Raw genomic sequence first — 25,347 nt, 5'->3', positions numbered from 1 at the left:
TAAATGTGCCTTACTGTTTTCTTTTATAAAGCATTAGATGCTTTGCAAACTTTTGGATATTGCAGTATTATTAGTCTCAACATACAGCTGAGGATTCAGAATTCAGCTAATGATATGTCCAGAAGTGATGACTTTTTTGGTTTCCTTAAAGTCAAAAGGAAACTTCTTTTCTTTAACTTTGAATACTGAGAACATAAAAGACTGCTATTTTGTTTTTTGCCATTTCAACTTTCAATAAAATTTTTTTGCTCTCCTCTTTGATAACTTAGATTGATTTCCTTTATATTCAACATAAGTATGCATTGAATTTTGATTAATATATTCTAGATACATAACAAAAATTGTATTCTCACTACCAATTCTGTAGCAACTTTTCTAAAAGAAAAGCAGTTTTATTTCTTAAATTGAGTGTGGTTATTTGCTCTAATTATGATGCTGTTAAAAACATTGTTCAAATAACTATAAGCTTGTTCTAGGATAAATCAACACAGTTGTTCTATAAATAGATATGCAGCTGCCATGACTTTATTGTGTTAACTGATGAAGGAGTTTGTTTAAGGCCATGGCATTGTTAAAAGAGATAAGCAAAATCTCACTAGTCTCTTTATTTAATCTACTCAAGCCCTATGAGATAAATAAGAAGTAAAAGTAGCAGAACGGAATAAAAGGACCCTGTAAAGAAAAGACAAAACAAATGTCAATGAGCATGTACATAAGGTATTCCTAGGGTATTAGAAATAACCAAAATCAAGGAAATTTCCTGGTGAGAAATTAGTGTGTAGCATGCATCTGTAACTTGTATTCTGATGATAACTGAAAGTAGTTAAAACTCATCATCATATAATTAAGTCCATTGAGACCCATTTTAATAAGATATACGATTGAGTCTATGCAGTTTCAGAAATTTCTATGTCAGTTCCACTTTGAGTGGTTCTTTCATCCATGACTTTATAAACCAAGGAATTGGTTGCAGTGAATGATAAGTGACCTGAGAGGTTCAGTATGAGGTTAACTTGGGACTTCCTCAGACAGTAAAGAATTCACTTGCCAAACAGGAGACCTGGGTTTGATCCCCTGGGTTGGGAAGATACCCTGGAGATGGGAATGTCTACCCACTTCAGTATTCTTGCCTGGAGAATCCCCATGGACAGAGGAGCCTGGCAGACTACAATCCATGAGGTCCCAAAGAGTCACACACGACTGAGTGACTAACACTTTCTTCCCACACATAATTAACTTAGGGACATTCATTAGTTAATAGTGTATGTTACATATTTATTCTTCTTTTCTCACAAATCTCTCATGAAAAAACTGTGGCCTTATGTAGCTAATATTACAGTATGTAATTTTGTAGGTAATATTACAGTCTGGATTCTAGTGTGCTTTTGAGCTGCCTACTCACTACTTTCCATCTTTGTCCTCCAGGGATTGTTCCTCTGTTTCTGGGAGAATAATCATGTCTTTGGACACTTGTTGGCCTCGGGGGCTCCTGAGTATTCTCTAGTCATTTACTAATATGTGGTGTTTTCCTGCCCTTGTTGTTGTTGTTAGTTTTCCAGCTTTCATTTCCCTATGTTTATAATTGAACATTCATTTTCTACTTTATACTACTGAATGACTGGTCAAGAAAATGGTGACTCTCAGGTTTCAGAAAGTGTACATAATAGTTCTTGTTCTTAGTTTTGCACTTTTGTCAGGATGTACTCATCTCTGCTATTCACTGGTCTCATGGTATTTTTCATTTGGTTACATTGACAGCTAAGGTTTTGCATCAGTGTTTCTTAGCTGCACTTTCCTATTGGCCCTATAGCTGCTGTATATTGTGGTAGGTACCCTGTACTTCTAAACATGCTTCCAGTTAGATTTTTATTTAACTACCATATCTCTTCAGTATGTCCTAATTCTTAGGTCTCAGTGATTCCTCAGCAAGAGAAGTGTCCTGTATCTGCCTACTCAAATTTTGGAATAGAACCTACAAGGATTCTCAATGTTTTTTTCTATCTATGACAATAAAGTGAAATATGGCTAAGTAATTTTCTGATTCTCAAGAAATTGAGTTGTGCTGTGCTTAGTTGCTCAGTCATGTCAAAAAGTCGGGACTCTTTTTGACCCCATGGATTGTAGCCTGCCAGGCTCCTCTGTCCATGGGAACACTCCAGGCAAGAATACTGGAGTGGGTTGCCATGCCCTCATCCAGGGGATCTTCCCAATCCAGTGATTGAACCCAGATCTCCTGCATTGCAGGTGGATTCTTTACCATCTGAGTTACCAGGGAAACCCAAGAATATTGAAATGGGTAGCCTATCCCTTCTCCAGGGGATCTTCCCAACCCAGGAATCAAACCAGTGTCTCTTGCATTGCAGGCAGATTGTCCCCCTAAAGAGCCTATTGCAATCTTATCAGAGGTGGGGCAGAGATGTTTGTTTGGAAAAAATAATCCTTCCCAGGTATTTCTGATACACAATATGAGAATCAGAATCTAGGCAGGTAGACCCATTTTGATGTTGTCCTTGTAATTTCATTATCAGAATTCGGAGGAAAACTCAGAATGGGCATGCTTTAATTTATACTAGATGTCCCTAGCATGTCAACTATTATCTATCTAATGTACTAAATATTTACATTTCAACCAGTAGAATTTATAATAACCTTAAACAGCTTTTACACATGCACGGAAACCTAATAATATATTCAAAGATGAGTCTTTAATATCCTTATTTGTATCCTGTTTACTCTTCTTTTATATACTGTGTAACAGGATGAACTTTCTAATTTTCTAGAATATATCATCTTCAAAGTAGCAAATTAGATGTGACTAGGGGTAATATAAATTGTTGGCACATGGATCAAAAGTTATACCTATCTGGAATCATTAAATGCTAGGGAAAAAATAGTTCTTAACATTTCAATAATCCCAGAGACCATCATTGTAGTAGAATAATACGTTGTTTCATATAATCATTAGAATCATCAAGACAATGACAATTATTTTAATTAAATTGTGTTAGAAATTTATTTTCAAAATTTTCCCTGTCTCTATAGATACATTGTGGTGTTTAAAAAATTTATATTTCACTTACATGGAAAATTTACTTTTTATAAATTTGCTTTAGTAATTTGGGACAAATGAGTTGTTAAACACTGCATAGTGATTTTTAAAATAGTATTTGCTCTGTAGTTAACTTACATTGATTTCTTGTGAAGTTTTCTCCATCTGCCATTTTATTTAGTTAAATGAATTAAGAAAATACTAGATAAATCAGGTATGTGAAGGAACAAGACAGTAAGAAATTGTGTTTGTAGGCAGCCGGCATTCTTAGCCTCTTTTAGAAGACCGATAAACCCTTTCTTATTCCTTTGAAGACTCAATTTTGATTGCTTGACTGGTAATCAGTCATATACTGGTAATGGACTTTGATTTCCTTTGAAGTACACCATATTATAGAGACGTAACTACCTATTTTAGAGAAACTGCTGATAATGTTCTGTATCTGTACTGCAAATCTGTTCAAAAAATATCTGAAACATATTTACAGTATTTCACATAATTAACAGTGTAATTCAGTAATTTTATGTCATTCTTCATTTAAAATATAAAACTTCAGTGATGCATTTCCAATATTCCAATAAGGTATCTGTCACACTTGTGCTGTATAAAAAATTTATTAATTCATTAAATACTTATTTAATCAAGAATTTTTGAATATACCTTACAAGGTTTGACATTTGAATGAAAGGAAGTTTTTTATATATGTATGTGTATGTGGATATGCATATGTGTTTTAATGGTACATTGTTAACAAACAATATTTATGAGATATTTCATTTATGTATATCTATATTTTATATTGTGCTATATATATTCACATACTATATATACTATATAAATAATGTATTATCCTAATTAAAAATGGAAATAAACATTTAACCAGTTATTTTTAATGAAAGTATTTAGATCATACAGGTTGATTCCATGTTTTTGTAAATTTCTGAGGCTTATTAAATGACAGTATATAACTTGTTTTTTCTATTCAAACATATTTGAATGTGTTAAAATTTGATAGTGAACATCTAAGAAAGAATATATTATGAAATAAGAATAAGGAAAAATTCTGTATTATAAAAATGGTTTTTTCTTCATTGGATGTGTCTGGTTTCTGCTCTTTTCTGAATTGAATTCAGAAATCACTTGATAATGTAACTCATCAATGTTAGGTAACCCTACTTTCCAATAAATTCTTCATTCCCCTTCAAAGTGAAAAGTTAGACCTAAAACAAATTATTACTAAAGAGGAAACTAAACTTAAATGCATGTATTTGTTATGTATTTTATATTAAAACATATTAATACTTTCATATGCTTTGTAGGTAAATTTTCAGGAAATTCTTATATATGTGAATGTTAGGAAGAAAACACCTAGAAATTGTATAAGTTTGTGTTTGGTTTCAGTAATAGCCATTACATCTTCATTTATAATTGTCCTTAGTGAATAAAAACAGAAACAAAAAAAATGCATCTGAGTTTGTTTTATCGACCGAATTTGAAGTACACCATGCTTGCATTTCCTTTTAGAGTTCAAGCTCAGCTCTGAACATCCTAGTCTCTCTGTAACACCCTTGAGTATCCACAGTTGTGATTATCAATTTGGGTTTTGAAAGCGGAAACTTAAAGGATACATAGTAAAAGATATTCCAGGTGATATATATTAAGCCCAACAATCTCCAGCATGCTATGCTATGCTAAGTCACTTCAGTTGTGTCCGGCTCTGTGCAACCCCATAGACGGCAGCCCACCAGGCTCTCCTGTCCCTGGGATTCTCCAGGCAAGAACACTAGAGTGGGTTGCCATTTTCTTCTCCAATGCATGAAAGTGAAAAGTGAAAGCGAAGTCGCTCAGTCGTGTCCGACTGTTAGCGACCCCATGGACTGCAGCCTAACAGGCTCCTCTGTCCATGGGATTTTCCAAGCAAGAGTACTGGAGTGGGGTGCCATTGCCTTCTCCGAATCTCCAGCATGGCATGCTCCCAAAGATTTTGTTTATACTATGATTTTGAATTATCAGGGGTTTGTAACACATGTGCTTATAATGTATTACAAAAACAAATCTTTGATGCCCAAGTTGGTATTTTGTGATTCAACTAAGCAAAAATAAAAGGTGGGGGAGGAGGCTAGTTGTGCATCTTGATTAAAAAGTCCTGATGCCTTTTTGCTTTAAAATCACAAAATATCATTGAAAATAAATTTGTTTATACAACTTTTCACGCCATACTTGGTACTGTTGTGCTTGAATATATCCTTGCATTTGTTCTTCATTAATACAATTGATCTATATTTGCATTTTTTGCCAGAGGCATATGTGAATGTTCTAGCTGCATGAGTTCTTTTGCAATCTTTGATTAGTGTGTTTAGTCAAAATGACAGCATTTAATTTGGGTTGTTAGCAATTAGTTTTTTTCCATTGTAAAAGTGATCATTAATTTTTTAATGTGAATCGTCAAAATCTGGGGTATGAAAAGAAAATTCAGTGAATGCAATGAGGTTTTTTTCATTTTTAAATAGAAAAACAGAGTACATTTACTTTCTTATAGGAAACCAAGTGCCTGGGTCAATATTTGAAATTGCTTCTGCGTATGCAAATAAATAATAGTATCAGGGCTTTATTTCCAAAGTATGGTGTTGTCAAACTGTTATTCGGCTGTTTTCTGTTTATATATTAGGATTTGAAAGAAAAAGAGAATGATGAACTTGATATTCAGTTGAAAGTATTTGATGAGAACAAAGAGGACGACCTAACTGAATTATCACACCGTCTCAATGACATTCGCGCAGAAATGGAATATCCTTTTGACAAACCAGAAAAATCATTTTGCATGTACTGTGAAAAAGGGATTTGTGGGTGATTTTGTGAACCATTATTAGAATTCTTGTCTGCCAACCCAATTTATATCCATTTATTTATATTAGAACCTCACCATGATGCTGTTCTTGAGATTCCTGTTGAAGAATTGTCAGACTCTCCTGATGATTTACACAGAGTACACTGAAATACACACAATGGCTTGCAGCATTATAGGTGTACTCTGTTCAATGGTCTTGAATAGACAGGAGCCTAAGGTAATATTCCTTGTGGATAAGGACATCTGGGGAAAAGTTCAGTGAGTTCATATGTGACTATAGGTAATATACATTTTCAGTTTATTAAATGGTATTCCAGTGATTTAGAGATATCATTCAGTTCAAATAAATGTCTTTTTCTCATTCTAAATATTTTGGTGCCTTAGTGGGGAAAAACAGTTTAAATGTGATAGAGTCTGACTAGAACAAAACTGCTAGAGTGGAAGCATTTGAGTCAAGTGCAACTAGCATATAACCTTTCTGTGGCAATGGTTTTATACAAAATGTTTTTAGATATAAAAGATGATTGTCATAGCATTGCTGGCCATTTGTTTCACATACACTGAATTTCTTACCTATGGGTTCTGGGGAAATGGGGAAATACATCAGAACCAAAAAGCCCTCTGAGCTGCACTTTCTCTCTATAATGGCTTCTTCAGTCATCTTCTTTGCCCTGTAGTACTTTGCCTGTATCTGTCTTATTTAGGTTCACTTCTGTGCCCCTATGAAATGGAGGGCAGAAGTATTTCAACTTTTTCTTCCAATGTTCCTATCAAAGTGTCTTACATTTGAGTACTGGATAAATGCAGTGAGTAACAATTTTGTTATTGAGAGATAATTTCCAGTAATTTCTTGTCCTTTATCAGTGACTCTAGTTTACAGCAGTTTCCATAATATTAAATGTGTTTTATATCAATAAATATCTTGCTTTGTATAAATTTTTCTTCACCATAAATCTGTTTTTTGGATCTATTCCATAGCCATTGAAAGGACCTTATGAGACTTTAGCACAAGACTCTTACATGAGGTGTAAGAAGTAATCCATCATATACTTAATTCTACTTCAGAGAAAATGTTGACAGTTCAGGTTATTTTTAAGATACTGGATTACATCTCCTCTTCTACTTTTATTTTACATCGATTTTCTAGGTCCTTGCTTTTCTTATAAAAGTGAATCCATATTTGAAATCTGTTTTCTAGTTTAATAAAAGCATTTAAACTTCTACCACTCTTTTTACATCATAAGAAAAATGTTTCAGGTTTCTTTGTCTTTCAGTTCAGTTCAGTTCAGTCGCTCGGTCATGTCCGACTCTTTGCGACCCCATGAATCGCAGCACGCCAGGCCTCCCTGTCCATCACCAACTCCCGGAGTTTACTCAAACTCACGGCCATCAAGTCAGTAATGCCATCCAGCCATCTCATCCTCTGTCGTCCCCTTCTCCTCCTGCCCCCAATCCCTCCCAGCATCAGAGTCTTTTCCAATGAGTCAACTCTTCACATGAGGTGGCCAGAGTCCTGGCGTTTCAGCTTTAGCGTCATTCCTTCCAAAGAAATCCCAGGGCTGATCTCCTTCAGAATGGACTGGCTGGATCTCCTTGAAGTCCAAGGGACTCTCAGGAGTCTTCTCCAACACCACAGATCAAAAGCATCAATTCTTCAGTGCTCAGCTTTCTTCACAGTCCAACTCTCACATCCATACATCCGGACCTTTGTTGGCAAAGTAATGTCTCTGCTTTTCAATATGCTCTCTAGGTTGATCATAACTTTTCTTCCAAGGAGTAAGCGTCTTTTAATTTCGTGGCTACAGTCACCATCGGCAGTGATTTTGGAGCCCCCAAAAATAAAGTCTGACACTGTTTCCACTGTTTCCCCATCTATTTGCCACGAAGTGATGGGACCAGATGCCTTGATCTTCGTTTTCTGAATGTTGAGCTTTAAGCCAACATTTTCACTATCCTCTTTCACTTTCATCAAGAGGCTTTTTAGTTCCTCTTCACTTTCTGCCATAAGGGTGGTGTCATCTTTGTCTTTAGCCTCCCTCTTTTATCACAAAGGAAATACAAATGAATGCAAATTGTAATGATTTCATATGTAATGGTTCATCTGTATAAAACTGATTTTTATGAACTTTCAGCAGTCCACACAGTGCTCCTTTGCGTTAGTATCTTGTGTGGCAGTGAAAAAGGAGGAGGAGTAGCTTGTATGAATAATATAGGTGCTCCATTATAAACATAGGAAGGTTAGGAAAAAATCATTTTCATTAGTGGCATTTGCTATTCCACTGGTACCAACTGTCAGCTGTAATTCAAAATAGAATGAATAACTGATCATTTAAGTCTTTAATGGCTAAATGTTTAAGTCTGTTTCTCTGGTTAAAAAGTTCAAGTTATCCATAGATTAAATTTCTTTATGCAAATGTTTAAATACTGCATCATAGATTTGAAAGTTTAGAAACAGTAAGGGAAACAAAATTATCTCTTAATTGTTTTTAAAAAATGAAGCTGCTTTTTTTATGAATGAATGTGAATCAGCATTTTATTCCTTTACTCACTTTCCACTGATATGAATGAAGTATACCATCTTCTGTATAATATGTTGAAGGACACTGCTGCTGAAAATTATTTATTATCCATTCTACAACATTTTTTGCTCATCAGAAATGACTATTATATCAGGTAAGAGGCTGTTCTTAAAGTACGATTTGTGTAATTTGAATTAGATATTAAAGGAAAATTAGCAATGTAGTGAGAACTAGACAGTATATGTATATACACACGTAGAGTATAAGAATTTGATGACTTTAGATAACATTTTTTAAAAATATGTTAATTAATTTTTCATCGGGCCAGAAGAATCTGCTTATAAAATTGATGTATACCATTTAGGTAGCAATAAACCTAACAGATTTTACTGACCCTGTAATAAAAATTTTTGTAGCACAGAGTAACCTTCAAATAGTCTATGGTAGAGTTTTTCAGTTCTTGTACATTTGATAAGTAAGACTATTGCTATTCCTCTTGTATAGTATTTATCTAGTAATAGATATGAACTTATCTAAGAAAATAGTAATATTAATATTTTAGATTTATACACAATAATGTAATTCTTCTAAATAAATGAATATAATAGTAATCCATATGAAGTCATAAATTTCAGAGTCCAGTTCTGGGAATATATCTGAAAACCAGAGAGATTCCTGAGTGACTGAAATTATCAATAAACTGGTGACAATGGTCTCATGATCTTACATTTAATTGTTCAAGAGACTAATAGTTGTTCTTTATACTCTGATATGTGTGAAATTCTAGCAAACTTGATCTCTCTGATTTCTCAAACCTTGCTTCATTAAAGGGCAAGGGAACGTAGCATGGGGTCGGGTACAGTCACAACCAAAATGACAGATCTAAAGCCCATAGAGTACAATTACAGTTCTATTATAGTTCAGACCAGTGCAATAACTGATGGGCAGGCATCATGATGTTACAGAGACTAGAAAAATGTTTAAAATATTATATGCTATTCTTTTTTTAAGCAGGACATATAGTAATGCAACGTAAAATGATTGTTGTTTTCTCAAATAAGTGGTGGTAAGTAAAGGAGTACAGTGCCCATGGGTACACAGTTACCTGGGAAAATAATTTGTGTCCATTTCTCAGTAACTTTGAATGAATGAGAAATTGTTCTAATATAATATTTTTTTCATCCTGGGAACATCCATGTGAGGAAGATGAGTCACTAGTACTTTTATTCTACTGATGGATACTTTGACTTAAAGAGAATTATTGTGTTTTCCTTGTTTATCCAGAGTCTTTGATTACGATCTGATATTATTTACCATAGATCTTTTGATGACTTGAAAAAGCCTCAGATGTGTAATATATACTACTGTTTCTTCTTATCCTTGAGACCAACCCCATGACAAAAGACATAAGTGCAATTAGAATATGTTTGGATTTGTTTGCAAACTTTTAGTAGTTGGACTAGTTATCAGCACACTAATGTTAAGGATGTTTATGTTACAATTTGTCCATACTGGTATTTCCTTATGATTTTTCTCTGAATTTATTAGCTGCTGGTAAATGCTAAAATTTCCCCAAATTTTAATGCAAAATGTACTTTAAAAAAATTTTTGAAGTATGTAAGTGGTCATTTTTAAGGCCATAATTACCTTGATAGATTATAGAATTAGGAAATGTTTTAGAACCTTTGACACTTTGAACAAATTGAAGCTATAGTCATGTATATTTAGTGTGTATGCTTCTATAAAATAAATCTTTTAAAATATGTGTATAAATAGATCTTTGGTATAGTCTGTAACATAAGTGGCCCAGTCCAGTTTTGTAAAAGCTGTTATAGCTATCTTGAGTAACAGTGTGGCAGTAAATTCAAGACATCATTTGCCATGTAATGCCAAGATACTCATCCCTTATTGAAATTGAGAACTTGGAGAGGCCCAGAACAATGTCTTTACCCATAGATGTAGGACTAAAAAGTCATTTGTTTTTTATTAACTTTGGGAATAATAGCTTAAGTAAGTAGATAAGGTTGATAAGTATTTTTGAACACAAGCATAAATCCCTGCAAGCTAGAGTATTAAGTCAAGGTATTAACAGTTGATTATATCACAGTGGGTTTTGCATTGTAATGTCCAGCCTACCTTTTAGCTTAGGCATGTTTTTCCTGAGAGAGAGTAATGGCTAGGAAGAGTTTTTAACCTTCTAGAAAATCACTTAGTTTTCTTTATCATGCAGAATCATTTCTTAAAATAGATTTGTCTGGGTAGAAAAGGCATTCAAGAACACTTCTTCTCTTTTGCAGGCCGCAGTATTACAAAATAATTGAGGAGTGTGTTTCACAGATAGTGCTGCACTGCAGTGGAATGGATCCAGATTTCAAGTATAGACAAAGATTAGACATTGATTTTACTCATCTGATAGGTATGTAACATAATCCTCAATGTCTTTTGATTGTGGTTATAATAGACACTTTTCAAGTGTAGCTCTCTCACTAAACTTCCTCTTTTAATATGGTAGGTCATTGTATCCATGGGTACTCATTTGCTCTATTAATTATGATGATCATGAGAGTTCTGTCTGTGTGATTGGAAATCCTAATCTGTTTGTTAAGTTTCAACACTCTTGAATTGAGTTTAAAATCAGTGCTGCACCAACAGACATTATATTAGGGGTCAGTGCCTTGTTTTTTAGAAACATGACTCAAATCCGCTAAGGTTATGCTGATAGCTTTGTGGCTCTATGTAAATCATGTATACAGTAGGGTCTGATTAGTAATGCCATGTTAGTGTTCAGGTCCTAGAAAAAGAAATACAGGCTAATTTAGTAACTTAAGACCTTTTTTCTTAAAAACAAACAAACAAAAAAAAACTTTTATTTTGTATTGGGATATAGCCAATTAATAATATTGTGATAGTTTCAGGCAAATAGCAAAGAGACTCAGCCATACGTATACATGTATCCATTTTAATTCTATGAAAGTAGATCAGTTTATATTTTCATAGACCTTAGATCTGGGAAGGAATTTGAGATGATCATGTTCATCTGCTTGGATTGCTGAGGAAATGACCTTATATTATCCGAGATGGTAATCAGCTACCCTTTCTGGAATAATCACTGAAGGACAATGGGCAGCCTCTCTTACAAAATATACTATACCATATGACTTTATAGTTAAGCTGTTTTATTCATACCTAATCAAAATTACTATTGGTAAGATTCAAACATGAACTCATTTGTCTTTAAAGATAGAAAACTACAGCTGTTGAATGCTAATTGTATGCTATTCTTCATTCCATAGCACAGGAAGATTCACAGTAATATTCAGATGAATTCCTTATTATTTATCATGTGTAATTCTTATCTTGGTTGTAAAACTCATGCTCACTTATTAAAGGCAGTCTAGAGACTTATGTAATTGATAAAATAAACCACCAATCATACTTATCAAGCTCAGTACAGTTCAGCATTACTTTTCAGCTCAGTACATCTTATCTCCATCTTCATCTTCATCTCCATCTCTGTCTAGCTCTTGCTCTCTCTCCCTCCATTCATTTCTCTTCTATATGATAATTTTTTATGGAGCATTATATTATTAGAATGTTTCAATATTAACCTTTCAAAATCTGACTTTGTATATCTATATAATATTCCATTTAGTAGAATATCATAATTGTCTTGACTAGACCTTATTATACATACAGATTGTTTTCAGGTATTTACAATTATAAATGAATTGGCTGTGAACATTCTTAATATAAATATTTGGCTTCTTCTCAATATTTCCTTAGGATTGATTCCTCTAAGTGAGTGTATGAACTTTGAAAGGCCAAATGCTTTTCAGAAACCTTGTGCCAGTGTACCTTGCACCTACAATTAATGTGAATGCTGGCATTGCTGCATCTTTTTCCCTGAGCTTAATAAACACAGTGGTTTATTTCATATTTGTTGAGAGTTATAAGGGACTATTTCCAAATGTTTAAATTGGCTTATCTATTGTAGACCATAGTTGTCACATACACACTAAATGTTGATTTTGTTAGGCAAAATAGATAGATATTTGTTTTGTATACTGTGTGCCAGGTACTTAGGAATCTGTCCCCTTTATCAAGAGCACTGAGGTGAGAAAACATGAAGGGATGAGTTGAGAGAACATAGTCAGTATTAAAAACCCATTATGACCTCATATAACTTCTCTAGGCTTCAGTTACCTCAGCCCTAAATTCAGATTACTCAAGTATATGTGTAGCTGTTAATATTGTATGCTCAGAGGTCTTGAGTAGCTAATACAGGCTGTGAAACTTTCATTAGAACACACACGCACACAAATTAACAGGTGCTTCAAGAACTTCTAGGAAATCTATGGATTTTCTAGCTCACCTGAACTTGAAGAGGATAGCGTCTCTTCTGATTTCACAGGTCTGTAAGTCTAGTATTTTTTTTTTTTTTTTTTTTATAAATCAGATCATATCCTGGCCTAAATTTCTTCAATGTCTTCCCATTGAAATTTTAATCAAACTCATTACCAATCATTGCCGGCACAACACAGATCTGACCCCTCTTTGATCTAACCATTTCCCAATTTGTTCTTTGGTTGCCTTGCTCCAGCCACACATTGTTTATTTACAAAGAAGAAAAAACTTTATTAATGGTATTCTTGACATATGGAAAAAACCTTACATTTAAAGTGTAAAATTTGATAAATTTTGATGTTTGTGTGTACATTTAAAATCATCACAGTCAAGATTATAAGCATCTCTGTCACCCCCTAGAATTTCTGTGTTCCCATTTGTAGTCTTTCTTCCCATGCCTCCCCACCTCTCCGCATCCTGAGATAATCACTGATCTGCCTTCTTTCAGTATAGATTAGTTTCATTTTCTGAAATTTTATGTAAAAGGAAGCATATAGCATGTGCTGTCTGTTTTGGCTTTTTTTTCATTCAGCATAATTATTTTGAGATTCATTTGTTTTGTGGTATTCCATGTATCATTTGATTTTATAACTGAATGCTATTTCAGTATATGTATATACCACAATCTGTTTATACATTTATCGTTAGTGGACATTTGCTTTCTTTGTAGGTTTTGGCTATTATAAATAAAGTTGCTATGAACATTCACATACAAATCTGGGTATAGACATATGTTTTCATTTCTTTTAGGTAAATAAAGAGGTATAACATGGTTGGGTATTGGTATATATAATAGACTGTATATATAATAGTGAGAATGCTTCCCGAAGCGGATTCTTCAGTTACTTACATTCTGGAGTGTTTGATTAGACCTGAGAAGCTTGATGTTTGTTTTCTTATTTATATAATATATTCTGCCCTTGATTCAGAGTTGTTCAAGTGAAATCTTTGTACGTTGTACCTCCCCTTCTAGTCTTATTTTGAGTCATTTTGAGCATTAATAATCTTAACCATAGTTCTTTGGCACTTCTCTACCCATAAAGTTACAAAATATTTTTAATGAGTTCTGTGATAGATAAAGTTGGTAAAAATGGAATACATTTAAATGATGATGATTGTGTCTAATATATTCTTGGATGCTTGGTTTTGTGCCTCAACAATACTATCATTGAGTTCAGGTAGTATACAAAAGAAAGAAAATCTGGTAGTTTGTTTTATGTGTAGTATAAATCAGTTTCCCTCTAACATCAGTTGACATAATAATGATAGTCTCCATAGTAGAATTATAGGCTGGCAGCTGTCATTTGCCTTGTGGTCCAATTAAATAATTTCTAATCATTTTTGGTCAATCTTAATAGATTCTTGTGTGAATAAGGCAAAAGTTGAAGAAAGTGAACAAAAAGCAGCAGAATTTTCAAAGAAGGTAAGGCTTATAAAATATTGGTCTTAATTATATAAGTTAATCACAATACGTATTCTACCTTGTTTCCTTATGCGAGGCCTTATACATGTTATTTCAGTTACATAGTCCTTTATGTTTTTAAAGTCAGACACAACCACGGAATATTGATTTCTTTCCTGATAAGATAATGTTGCTACCATTCCCTGCTCACCACCTTTAATCCAGTATGGAAGAAAAACACTAATCATATCCTAGTAAAGTGATAAATGAAATAAAATTAGGTTGCTAGAAGCATATAGTTAGAAATAGTCAACCAAAAACACATTTTCCCATTGCTTTCCTGCAGGTCTCACTTAACAATAGTTCCTTGGAGAACTGCAAGATGTTTAGCTAATCTTATCTGTCATGTTCTTTAAGTCAGTGCTATTTGTAGCAACAAAATTATGTAGTATTTTCTTTCTCTCTGTCTCTCTCTGCTTAGACTTATCTATGAATTTTATAATTATCATTTTTGAAATGATGCTGCTACTTCATGTATGTAGGCTTGGTGGAATTTGAGTTTCCTCTTTCTTTGTGTAATGCCTTAGGTAAATGTCAGCATTATGAACATCTGAATTTAATTTAGATCTCAGATATCCCTTGTTTCCTGAAAACTTAGCTACAGTTTTATAAGGTTCTACCAAAAGTTGCATTCTATGGTTCTAGACCCTACAAAGCATAAATACAGTATTTCTCTCCTCCTGATGGCAAGAGAAGGATTGAAGCCCAAGTCTAAAAGCTCTCCAGTTTTGAGCCTTATGACAGCAAGATAAAGTGCTTACATATTGCTGTCTCTTGAAAGTTATGACTTACCTTGGAGATTAGATAATCGCTTTTGCTATTACTCTAGAAAGTATAGAGTATTACTGAAATTACTGCAGGGCATCTGAGGAAATGACTTTGCTTTTTTAGTTACTAGAATGGATTTTAAGAGTGTGGGCATAAAATGTTGCCCATAAAATGGGCATACAATGTTTGTGTGAAGCTGTCATATTAGTGAAAGAAAATGCACACTTTTTGATTAGTAGACCTTTATATTTCTTAATGTACTTGTTTTAAGTTGCACATTTAAAATTCCCTTTGAAAATCTTAGGAGCTCTTTAATTTATCTCGGGCACTGTGATTAGACACCATAAGACTGGAGCAAGTTATGATGATCTATCTGGTAAAAATTACTGTAAGCATCTGTTATTGGAAAAGGAGTCCTGAAATAATAAAGAAATTTCAGTGTTTGATGCTTCATTCTCCTCACCAAAATTTAGAATGAAAACTTGTGTGGTTTCCCAGTTCTTGTCTACATGCTTTCTCTTATTCAGGGTGATTTGAAGAGGCAGTGCAAAATATTTTAAAAAAATGAGGGGAACAGCTAGAATGAGAAGCAGTAGTTATAAGATCTGATCTCAGCATTTTTGCTAATTAGCTGTGACTTTAAGTAAGCTATTTACTATCCTTGGATCTTATTTTCTTCATCATTAAAAGGAGCAAATAAGGTTAGTGGACTCATAAGAAGTCTTCCAGCTCACATAACTCAGGCTTCTCCTATTCCTACTCAGTGGGTTTACAGATAAAGATCATTTTAACTTATAAGCAGAAACACTATGTGCCTCTCCTTAAGTGTACTAATAAACCATTTGTAGAGCAAAATTGTATACAGTGTGCTTGTGTGGACAGCATGTTTGAGAAGCACACAGATAACTCTGGCAAGGAGTCTGGTAGTATAGATTTAGATCAATCTTAACAGGGAGACTAATGAAGTTGAAAAAGCTGCATCTTCTCAGTGACCTAGGAAATAAGGTCATTTGCTGACACTGAAGGATCTGGGATAGGTTTGAAATGTAAAGAGATTAGAAATCATTTGGACCAACCTCTGTGGGACATTTTCCTGGGATTCAAATAGAGATGAATAAAAGAAGTAAGTAGTTAGGCATGTTTGACCCAAATACTGTTATCCAATTTGCTCTTTCTTCAGACTGAATCTGAATAGCTTTTTGTAATTTCCAAGGGTCAAATCTACTATGAGGAGGAATATTTATTAATAGTGGACACACTTTTTTAACTGTTCTACAAACTCTAAAGACAGTTCTCAGTAGTAAGCTATATCACTTTTAAAAACATAAATAACATATTAGAATAATGTATCAACTTCTAAATGACTTGAAGTGATGGTGACAATGCATTAAAGGCAAATGTTCTGTAGCTGATATGAGTGGTTTCACTCGTATGTATGTAGGCTTATTTGGGTAAGAGATCTGGCTGAGTTAAGGGCTGGGCAGCCTGCAGTAAGCGGATAGTCACCATCTGATGGTCTCTTTGGTTTACCACTCTGTAACTGAACCTCTCATTTGCCCTATTATAACATTCTATACAAGTGTTTTGGCTAACCGTCTGAATGACAATGCTGTTATGGCATATATCATTCTACTGTCAGATTTTGTGGAGAATCACTTTTTGAATTTATTTTACTACAATTAAGACTGTAATGCAAATAGTCTATTTTGTATTAATGTATATTCATGTGAGCATTCTAGAAGTGTTATCTCTTTTCAGGATTAAATATATTTTTAAAGAGTTGGACTGCTTGATGCCTAGTTTTTAGGTTTCATTTTTGAATTAAATACACTTAAAAGTATGGGATGGAACACTAAAAAAAAACAAACGCAATTCTAAAACTTAACGTTCAATAACAAACAACAAAAACGTCTGCTATATATGAAGAGAGCCTACTTAGTCCAGCATTTAAAGTTTTGTTTTGTATTTTTTTTTTCAGAAGTGAAAATGGGTTTATTTACCTTGTGTTGGGGACATATTTCTCCTCTACTAACACCCTATCCCCACAGAGGTGCTTGATTGCCATAAAAATAATCAAGGGCTCTGATTTTCTGAGTGACCTAGGAAATTTAAGAAGCAATGCCACTCCACTTATTTAATACATAATGTTGTTGAAAGCTTTCTCAAAACTGCATTACTAAGTGTACATTTATGGTGATGATCATTGCAGTTCGATGAAGAATTCACGGCTCGACAGGAAGCTCAAGCTGAGCTTCAAAAAAGAGAAGAAAAAATCAAAGAACTTGAAACAGAAATCCAGCAACTTCGAACCCAGGTAATGAGACAAGATACAAACTTTGTGTCATGTCACAGTGAGTCCGATGGTAAAAAATTATCTTGTTCAATGGGAGGAAAACGTAACCAGAAGCAGACTTTTTGGCAGTTTCCCATTTTAATTGAAATAACTATAGATTTTATTTTCTAGGACAATAAATCATTTTAATGTTTGGATAAAAATAAGGCATTCATTGCATAAACTGCCCTGAATATTTTTAACGGAATATATTACACAAGCAAGACTCTTTTTGAGATGAAATTTTCATGATGATTTGAAAAGTTGAATGCTTAGTATTTTCTTTCAAAAGGAATGTGGAAATGCTCATTAATTTTAATTGTGCCCAAAGCTTTTTGAGATCTCTTTAAATCTTGACTACCATAATTTCAAAATCTATAAACTTTACATTTCCCCCTATATTCCCTATGAAAAAAACCCCCATATACACTTAAAATCTTAACTATGGTGTCTAATTTATAGAGCTGATTAAGTAATTTCAGCGCAACATAGTTTTTAAATGAATATAAAGAAATATAAAATTAGTTTTAAGCATAGTTGGTGTTTGTTGATTGACTAGGTCTATTTCTGTCAGTCTATTTAAAAGTGACTTCAGAAGTCACTAGTTTACTCCACATTACCCATAGATAGGTCCTGTTGCATGTTGAAACCCATCCCATTATTTGTGGTCCCATCCATGGGGTCTCAAAGAGTCGGACACTACTAAGAGATTTCACTTCACTTCTCTTTCCTCAAACCAGCTTGGTTTCCATTCTTACTTATTTAAAATTTACCACCAGTTTTTTTGATTGTGAAACCAGAGTTGTCTTGGCCTTTGCTTTACCTCCGGACAAATTTGGTCATGGTTTTATGTCAGTTCTTTCTCTTTTTTTTCCCTTTGCCTCAAAACCCAAAACTCCTGAGGGCTGCTCTTTCATTCTGTCCTTCCTAGAATATTACAGTATTTCCTAACTTTCTGCCCTGCCTATGGTCTTTAATCTTCTTAAAACACTTCTCTAATTATTGTCACTCCAGGCTTTAATATGTTCAATGGTTGCCTGTTGCATTTAGGATTAAAGAAAAAAAATCTCCTTACTAGGAATTTGAAGCTCTTCTATCCTTGACTCCCTGTTATCTCCCCTTTGCAGCCTCATCTCTGTTCCCTTAACGCCATCATTTCTTGCAGCTAAGTCACCTCTTCTCCCTTCACATTTAGAATTTACCCTCTCCACGCATTTCCTTCTGCCAGCATTTCCCAGCATTAGTTACAGAGATGCTAATAGGTTTTTCAGGAGGAAAGCATTCCATAGTCCAGTAAATTTAGTACACTTGAAATGTTCTTCTTGGAGACTGATTGTTCTCATTAGCATACTTAAGGGTCTGAGATGGCTTACATTGAAGAAGCCTGTCTCTTTTTCCTACAGTTTCCCGAATTCTTTTAGCCAAGGAACCCTTTATTTTAGAACACCTATTAACATCTCCTGCAAAGTAGTGTTCATGGAGCTTAGTTGAGAAATGCTGGCTTCAGTTATTCACTCTAAGAAATGCCCTCCCTTGCTTCTTGTCAATGAAACATCGCCATTCGAGAACAGCTCAGTGTGACAAACGTTGAAAAGCATCACCCAAAACTCTGGGAATTTCTTTGAACTTCACTTTTGGTATTCCCTGATGACTCAGATGGTAAAGAATCTGCCTGCAATGCAGGAGACTCGGGTTTGATCACTGGGTTGGTAAGATCCCCTGGAGAAGGGAATTGCTACCCATTATAGTATTCTTTTCTGGAGAATTCCTTGGACAAAGGAGTCTGGTAGGCTACAGTCCGTTGGATCTCAAAGAGTGAGGCACAAGTGAGCGACTAACACTTTTAGTTTTAGAGTTTTGTAGAACACTCAAATCAGCATAAGCACCTTGAGGACAGTATCTTTACTTTCTGTTATTATTAAAGTCCTGACTACACCTAGCACAGGGCCTTATCATTTAGTCACGTACTTGCTTATTTATTATTAACTGATATACAATACTTTCTCATGCACCTTTCTGCTGCCGCCAAGTCGCTTCAGTCGTGTCCGACTCCGTGCGACCTTACATTGTATCAAATAGTAAATGTTTATTTGTTTATTCAATTGTTAATTCTCTATTGTGGTCTCATTTAGTTGTTCTATTCCTAATTAATTGTTCATAGGAGGGAAGAAAAGGGCTCATATGATTTGATTTTGAAAGGCTGGATGGTATTTTATAGAAGCATTGGAGATTTTCATAATTAAATTTGTTAAATATATATTTAACTTGAGTAAAAAAAAGCTATTTTAAAGTAATAGCATTTTTGTAATTATACAAGTTTCATAATGATCTCATAAGATACAAAACTTGATGTTTACATAAAAGTATTACTTTCATTTTGCTGTCTATTAACACAAAAAATAGGATACATATTTATATTCAAATTATTCAACAAATTCATTTACACACAAAACTTGTAGGGTACATTTCTAATTTACTGAACTTTTCAGAAGGATTATATTAATTTTTCCCAGAATTTCTTTGATATCTCAATCAAGATGGGAAAGTCAGACTGTTCTACAGTTTTGCCACATTAAAAATAAAATTGAAAGAATTTTACATATTTTATTCCTATCCCTTTTCTTAATCTCAGGAGGGGATTGCATTCCAGGAGAGGATTGTCATTTAAGTATATGAGCACTTTAGTTGAATGTCTGTAGGTACACACAAAACCATATATATGATTAAAATATTTGGACGATGTGCATTAAATATTAGGAGAAACATTTTTGTCTACCTGTGATTGTTCATTTTTAACAATCTTGCAGATGGGCCAGTCCTTTAAAATTGATCATTCAAAAATAGGTTTTCAATTATTCATTATGTAAAGATATTTCTAGTTTTGGTTAGCTCAGTTAAGTAGTCCATGGTGGAAATTCATATTAGGAATGACTAGAAAAGCTTCTCCCCAAATAAGAATAATAGTATACCAACAAATGTTAATAATTTTAAACTTTTCATTCAGTTAATGTAATGTCATATCTTGATTGCAGAAGATGTGTATTCTTTTGGAGGAGTTTCGTAGGAAAGTGTACAACTATCAAATTCACTGTTACATTCATTTTGAAAAGTGAACCATTGTGATCAGTAATGGTTTAAAGAAACAGGTCCAGATTAATTATCAAAAAAGTGGATAGTGTGGAATGGGATGATCTTTGTCAGCTGTCATGCATCATTATTAGAGAATGAGCTAAGTGTTCCTTTCTGGTGGGAGAAACAAGTTGTAATCTCCTCATACTGCAATCTATTAATTCCCCTCAAGACAACTGACACTCATTCATGAGGAGCTAGTCTGTTGTAGTAGAAAGAGGACTGCATTAGATATGAGAAAAACCACATGTAAATCTTAATCACATTTCAGGCCGTGCAACCTTTGATTAGGCATTGAACCTGTTTGCAGTTACAGTTTGCTCATTATAACAAGTGAGTTAATGCTGAGTGAGATAAAAATGCCCAACCTACATTATAGGGTTATTTTAAGGATGAAAAGAAATAATAGATGTAAAAATATGGATAAACCTGGATTTAATATGCAAATGAAAGTTCAGTTCAGTCACTCAGTCGTATCCAACTCTTTCTGACCCCATGGACTGCAGCATGCCAGGATTCCCTGTCCATCACCAACTCCCAGAGCTTACTCAAACTCATGTCCATCAAGTTGGTGATGCCATCCAACCATCTCATTCTCTGTCGTCCCTTTCTCCTCCCACCTAAAATCTTTCCTAGAATAAGGGTCTTTTCCAATGAGTAAGTTCTTCGCATGAAATGGCCAAAGTATTGAAGTTTCAACTTCAGCCTCAGTCCTTCCAATGAATATTCAGGACTGATTTCCTTTAGGATGGACTTATTGGATCTCCTTGCAGTCCAAGGGACTCTCAAGAGTCTTCTCAACAATACAGTTCAAAAACATGAATTCTTCAGTGCTCAGCTTTCCTTGTGGTCCAACTCTTACATCCCATAAATGACTACTGGAAAAACCATAGATTTGACTAGATGGACTTTTGTTGGCAAGGTAATGTCTCTGCTTTTTAATATGCTGTCTAGGTTGGTCATAACTTTTCTTCCAAGGAGCAAGTGTCTTTTAATTTCATGGCTGCAGTCACCATCTTCAATGATTTGGAGCCCAAAAAAATAGCCTCTCACTGTTTCCATCATTTCCCCATCTGTTTGACATGAAGTGATGGGACCAGATGCCATAATCTTAGTTTTCTGAATGTTGAGTTTAAGCCAACTTTTTCTCTCTCCTTTTCACTTTCATCAAGAGGCTCTTTAGTTCTTCTTCGCTTTCTGCCATAAGGGTGGTGTCCTCTGCGTATCTGAGGTTATTGATATTTCTCGCGGCAGTCTTCATTCTAGCTTGTGCTTCATCCAGCCTGGTATTTCACATGATGTACTCTGCATATAAGTTGAATAAGCAAGGTGACAATATACAGCCTTGATATACTCCTTTTCCTATTTGGAACTAGTCTGTTGTTCCATGTCCAGTTCTAACTGTTGCTTCTTGACCTGCATACAGGTTTCTCAAGAGGCAGGTCAGGTGGTCTGGTATTCCCATCTCTAAGAATTTTCCAGTTTGTTGTAATCCACACGGTCCAAGGTTTTGGCATAGTCATTAAAGCAGAAGTAGGTGTTTTTCTGGAACTCTCTTGCTTTTTTGATGATCCAACAGATGTTGGCAACTTGATCTCTGGTTCCTCTGCCTTTTCTAAATCAGTAAATGTAAGTTACTTTCTGTTAATTCTTGGTATTAGAAGACAGCTAAGTTACTAGTGCTATGAGACAGATACTTCGTGTAAAGCTAATTGGACCCAAAGGAATCAAATCTATTATTTTGTAGTAATCATCTTATATTCATACCAATGTGACTTCTCTGGTGCCTCTGTGGTAAAGAATCTGTCTTCCAGTACAGATGATGAGGGTTCGATCCTTGGATTGGGAAGATACCCCGGATAAGGAAATGGCAGCCCATTCCAGTATTCTTTCCTGGGAAATCCCATGGGAAGAGGAGCCTGGTAGGCAATAGTCCATGGAGTTGCAGTGAGTCAAACATGACTGAGTGACTAAACAATAGCGACAGTTCATACCAACTAGGCCAGCAGGCTCAAACCATACATAGTACTTCTTTTCATAAATTTATAATAAAAGGTAAGTTTTAATTATTTTGAAGCAGTATTTCAGAAAATCTTTGAGTATTCCACCTTTCCTAGCCTTAGTATATTAGCAGAGTTAGTCATTCTCCAGGGTTTATAATGCTTATCAAAAATCTGTGCAAGTCTTTTTTGCAAGTCTTTAACACACAAGTCTTAAGCACTTGTGTGTTAGTTGCTCCGTCTTGTCTGACTCTAGGCAACCCTGGACTGTATGTAGCCCACCAGGCTCCTCTGTCCATATTGAGTGTCCAGGTAAGAATATTGGAGTGGGTTGTCATTTCTTCCTCCAGGGGATCTTCTCGATCCAGGAACAGAACCCAGGTCTCCTGCTTTGGCAGGAGTATTCTTTGCCATCTGAGCCACCAGGGAAGCCCACTCTTAAGCCCTTAAATGTTGTCAAAATTAAATGAATCTTAAACAACCCAACCACAAATGTCTACTGATTAGTTTTCTTTGCTACTCTGCTGTACTGTAAACATTTAAATAAACATTGGTTTATTGTATATTTCAGGGACCTAGTTCATCAGGAATTCCAGGCCCTCCTCCACCACCTCCATTGCCAGGCGGTGGGCCATCCCCACCTCCACCTCCACCACCTCTGCCCGGAGTAGGTCCCCCACCTCCGCCTCCTTTACCTGGGATGCCTGGAATACCACCACCACCGCCACTGTTCGGGGGACCTCCTCCACCACCTCCCCTTGGAGGAGTTCCTCCACCTCTGGGAATACCCTTTGATCTGCCATATGGAATGAAGCAGAAAAAAGTATATACACCTGAGGTGTCCATGAAGAGGATCAATTGGTCAAAGGTAATGCTATGATTATAGTTTTTTGGCTTTGTCTAGCCCTAATTGCTCATCAATGTGTGAATGACGGTATTGCTATATGTTGTTGTGGTTGTTGTTTAGTTGCTAAGTCATGTCTGTCCCATGGACAGAGGAGCCCAGCAGGCTACAGTCCATGGGGGTTACAAAATTACTCCATGTAACATTTGAGAACATGACCATTGATTCTTTTGCTTTTGCTTGTGAGTTCACCATCTTATGTTCATCTTTCATAACTAGAGAGTTGGAAACTCCACAGGTAACTTGAAATTAACATAGAAGACAAAATGTAAATCAAAGTGAAAATGGTATACAAAAAATAATTTTGATTCTTTTACCATTGTTAACTTTAATTGCTCTAACATTCTTAAATATAACCTTTTTATTAATGAGCCCTTTTATCTTATTTATTTTTGTTCTTAGAAATTTTGTTTTAGTTTTAAACTTTCAGATAGTGTGGAATCACTGATAGTATTCAGTGTAGACATTAAAGTAATTGTTTTTTATATGATGTGTGAAAGATTTATTGAATGTTATTTTGCTTTATTATTATTAAATAACATGTCTTATGAAAATCTTATTATCAAGATTGACACAGTCCCCATTCAGTAGGAACTAAATGTAATGAAAATACAGTTGCATAGACCATCATCTGTGGAAATGCCTATTCCAAGAACATATCAGTGATATCTGACAGTATCCATATATTAAATTGGTCTGATCAGAATAATGGTTAAATCAGTTTTACAGTTAAGCATATATTTGTGGTTTGCTCAGAAAAGTAAATGAGATCTAAATGTTTTTGCAATGTAACTATTTTTTATTATACATGATCAACCAAACTATAGAATCCAGCAGTTGCTGGCCCAGTTATCTGTGTGTAAATGTCATGATATGCTTATTTAGCAGTTAAGCATACAGTAATGGCAAGCAGTAATGGCACATACAGTCTCAGAAAACATGATATGTAGTGGAAGATGCACAGTTCTAATATTGGATTTCAGTTCGGTGGCTAAGAGCACAATTCTGCAAAGCTAAGCTGCCTGAGTTTAAATCTCATCTTCACCATTTACCTGCTTGGGCAGCTCCTCAAACATCCCAGGGCTCAGTTTCCTCATTTTTAACATGGAGATAATAACAGTTCCTGCTTCAGAGGATTATTGTGAAGATTAGATGAGATGAATTAATATGTGAAATCACTTAAGAGTGACACATAGGAGGTATGTAATTGTCAGCTGTTATGGTTATTGTCTGCAACCTAGTCAGTAAACATGGGAGAGTTATTCTTCTCAATCTCAGTTTCCCCATTTTTAAAAATCCAGGAGCAAGAAGAATGTATGTAAGGTGAGGGGAGGGATTTACTTAATTATTTTTTAAGATTCCTTCAAGTAGAAGATTTTTTAAAATGTAATTTGCTACGTGACGTATTGCTGTTGTGTACATTTCTGTACACCAGTAGAAGTCTGTGACTTTTCTAATGAATGTTTACTTAGAAAGTTTTGTTTTGATAGATCCTAAAATTGATTTAGTAGGTTGATGAATAAAGGTAATTTATTCAACCTTGGTGAAAGTGAATTCTTTGAAAAAATAAATGCATAGTAATAATTTAAAAACCTCTCTTTGTTATTTTTGTTTCAGATTGAACCCAAAGAATTGTCTGAGAATTGTTTCTGGTTGAAAGTCAAGGAGGAGAAGTTTGAAAATCCAGATCTCTTTGCAAAATTGGCACTGAATTTTGCTACCCAGATGAAAGGTATGTTTTATATTTTTAATATAAAGTTCTTGTTCTGATATGTTGAATTTGATGCTTTGCTAAAAACTTCCAGTAATGTGTAGGTGTATAGTTTGGGGGTACAGTCAAATATATTAGATTGACCTATTAACTGTATTGTACCCAGCAACTAAAAAATGATAGGTTTTTTCCCTTTAAATTTTATTTTGCATAAGTATTAT

At 34.6% G+C, this 25,347-nt stretch overlaps 1 protein-coding gene across 10 annotated transcripts in view; it reads left to right on the top strand.

Annotated features, from left to right (window-relative positions):
• Positions 1-25,347, top strand: part of DIAPH2 (diaphanous related formin 2) — a 1,048,054-nt gene that overhangs the window by 309,388 nt on the left and 713,319 nt on the right. For all 10 annotated transcript variants that reach the window (XM_025277003.3, XM_025277005.3, XM_025277006.3 and 7 more), the window contains 7 exons: positions 5,718-5,836; positions 8,454-8,570; positions 10,714-10,832; positions 14,179-14,243; positions 17,260-17,364; positions 23,083-23,379; positions 25,033-25,147. In XM_025277003.3, coding sequence (XP_025132788.1) covers positions 5,718-5,836; positions 8,454-8,570; positions 10,714-10,832; positions 14,179-14,243; positions 17,260-17,364; positions 23,083-23,379; positions 25,033-25,147 — 937 coding nt within the window. The remainder of the gene's footprint in view (positions 1-5,717; positions 5,837-8,453; positions 8,571-10,713; positions 10,833-14,178; positions 14,244-17,259; positions 17,365-23,082; positions 23,380-25,032; positions 25,148-25,347) is intronic.

This window comes from Bubalus bubalis, chromosome X (assembly GCF_019923935.1).
Source record: "Bubalus bubalis isolate 160015118507 breed Murrah chromosome X, NDDB_SH_1, whole genome shotgun sequence".
Classification (NCBI taxonomy): domain Eukaryota; kingdom Metazoa; phylum Chordata; class Mammalia; order Artiodactyla; family Bovidae; genus Bubalus; species Bubalus bubalis.
The sequence above is the reverse complement of the archived record's forward strand: the minus strand, read 5'-3'. Positions and strand labels throughout refer to the sequence as shown.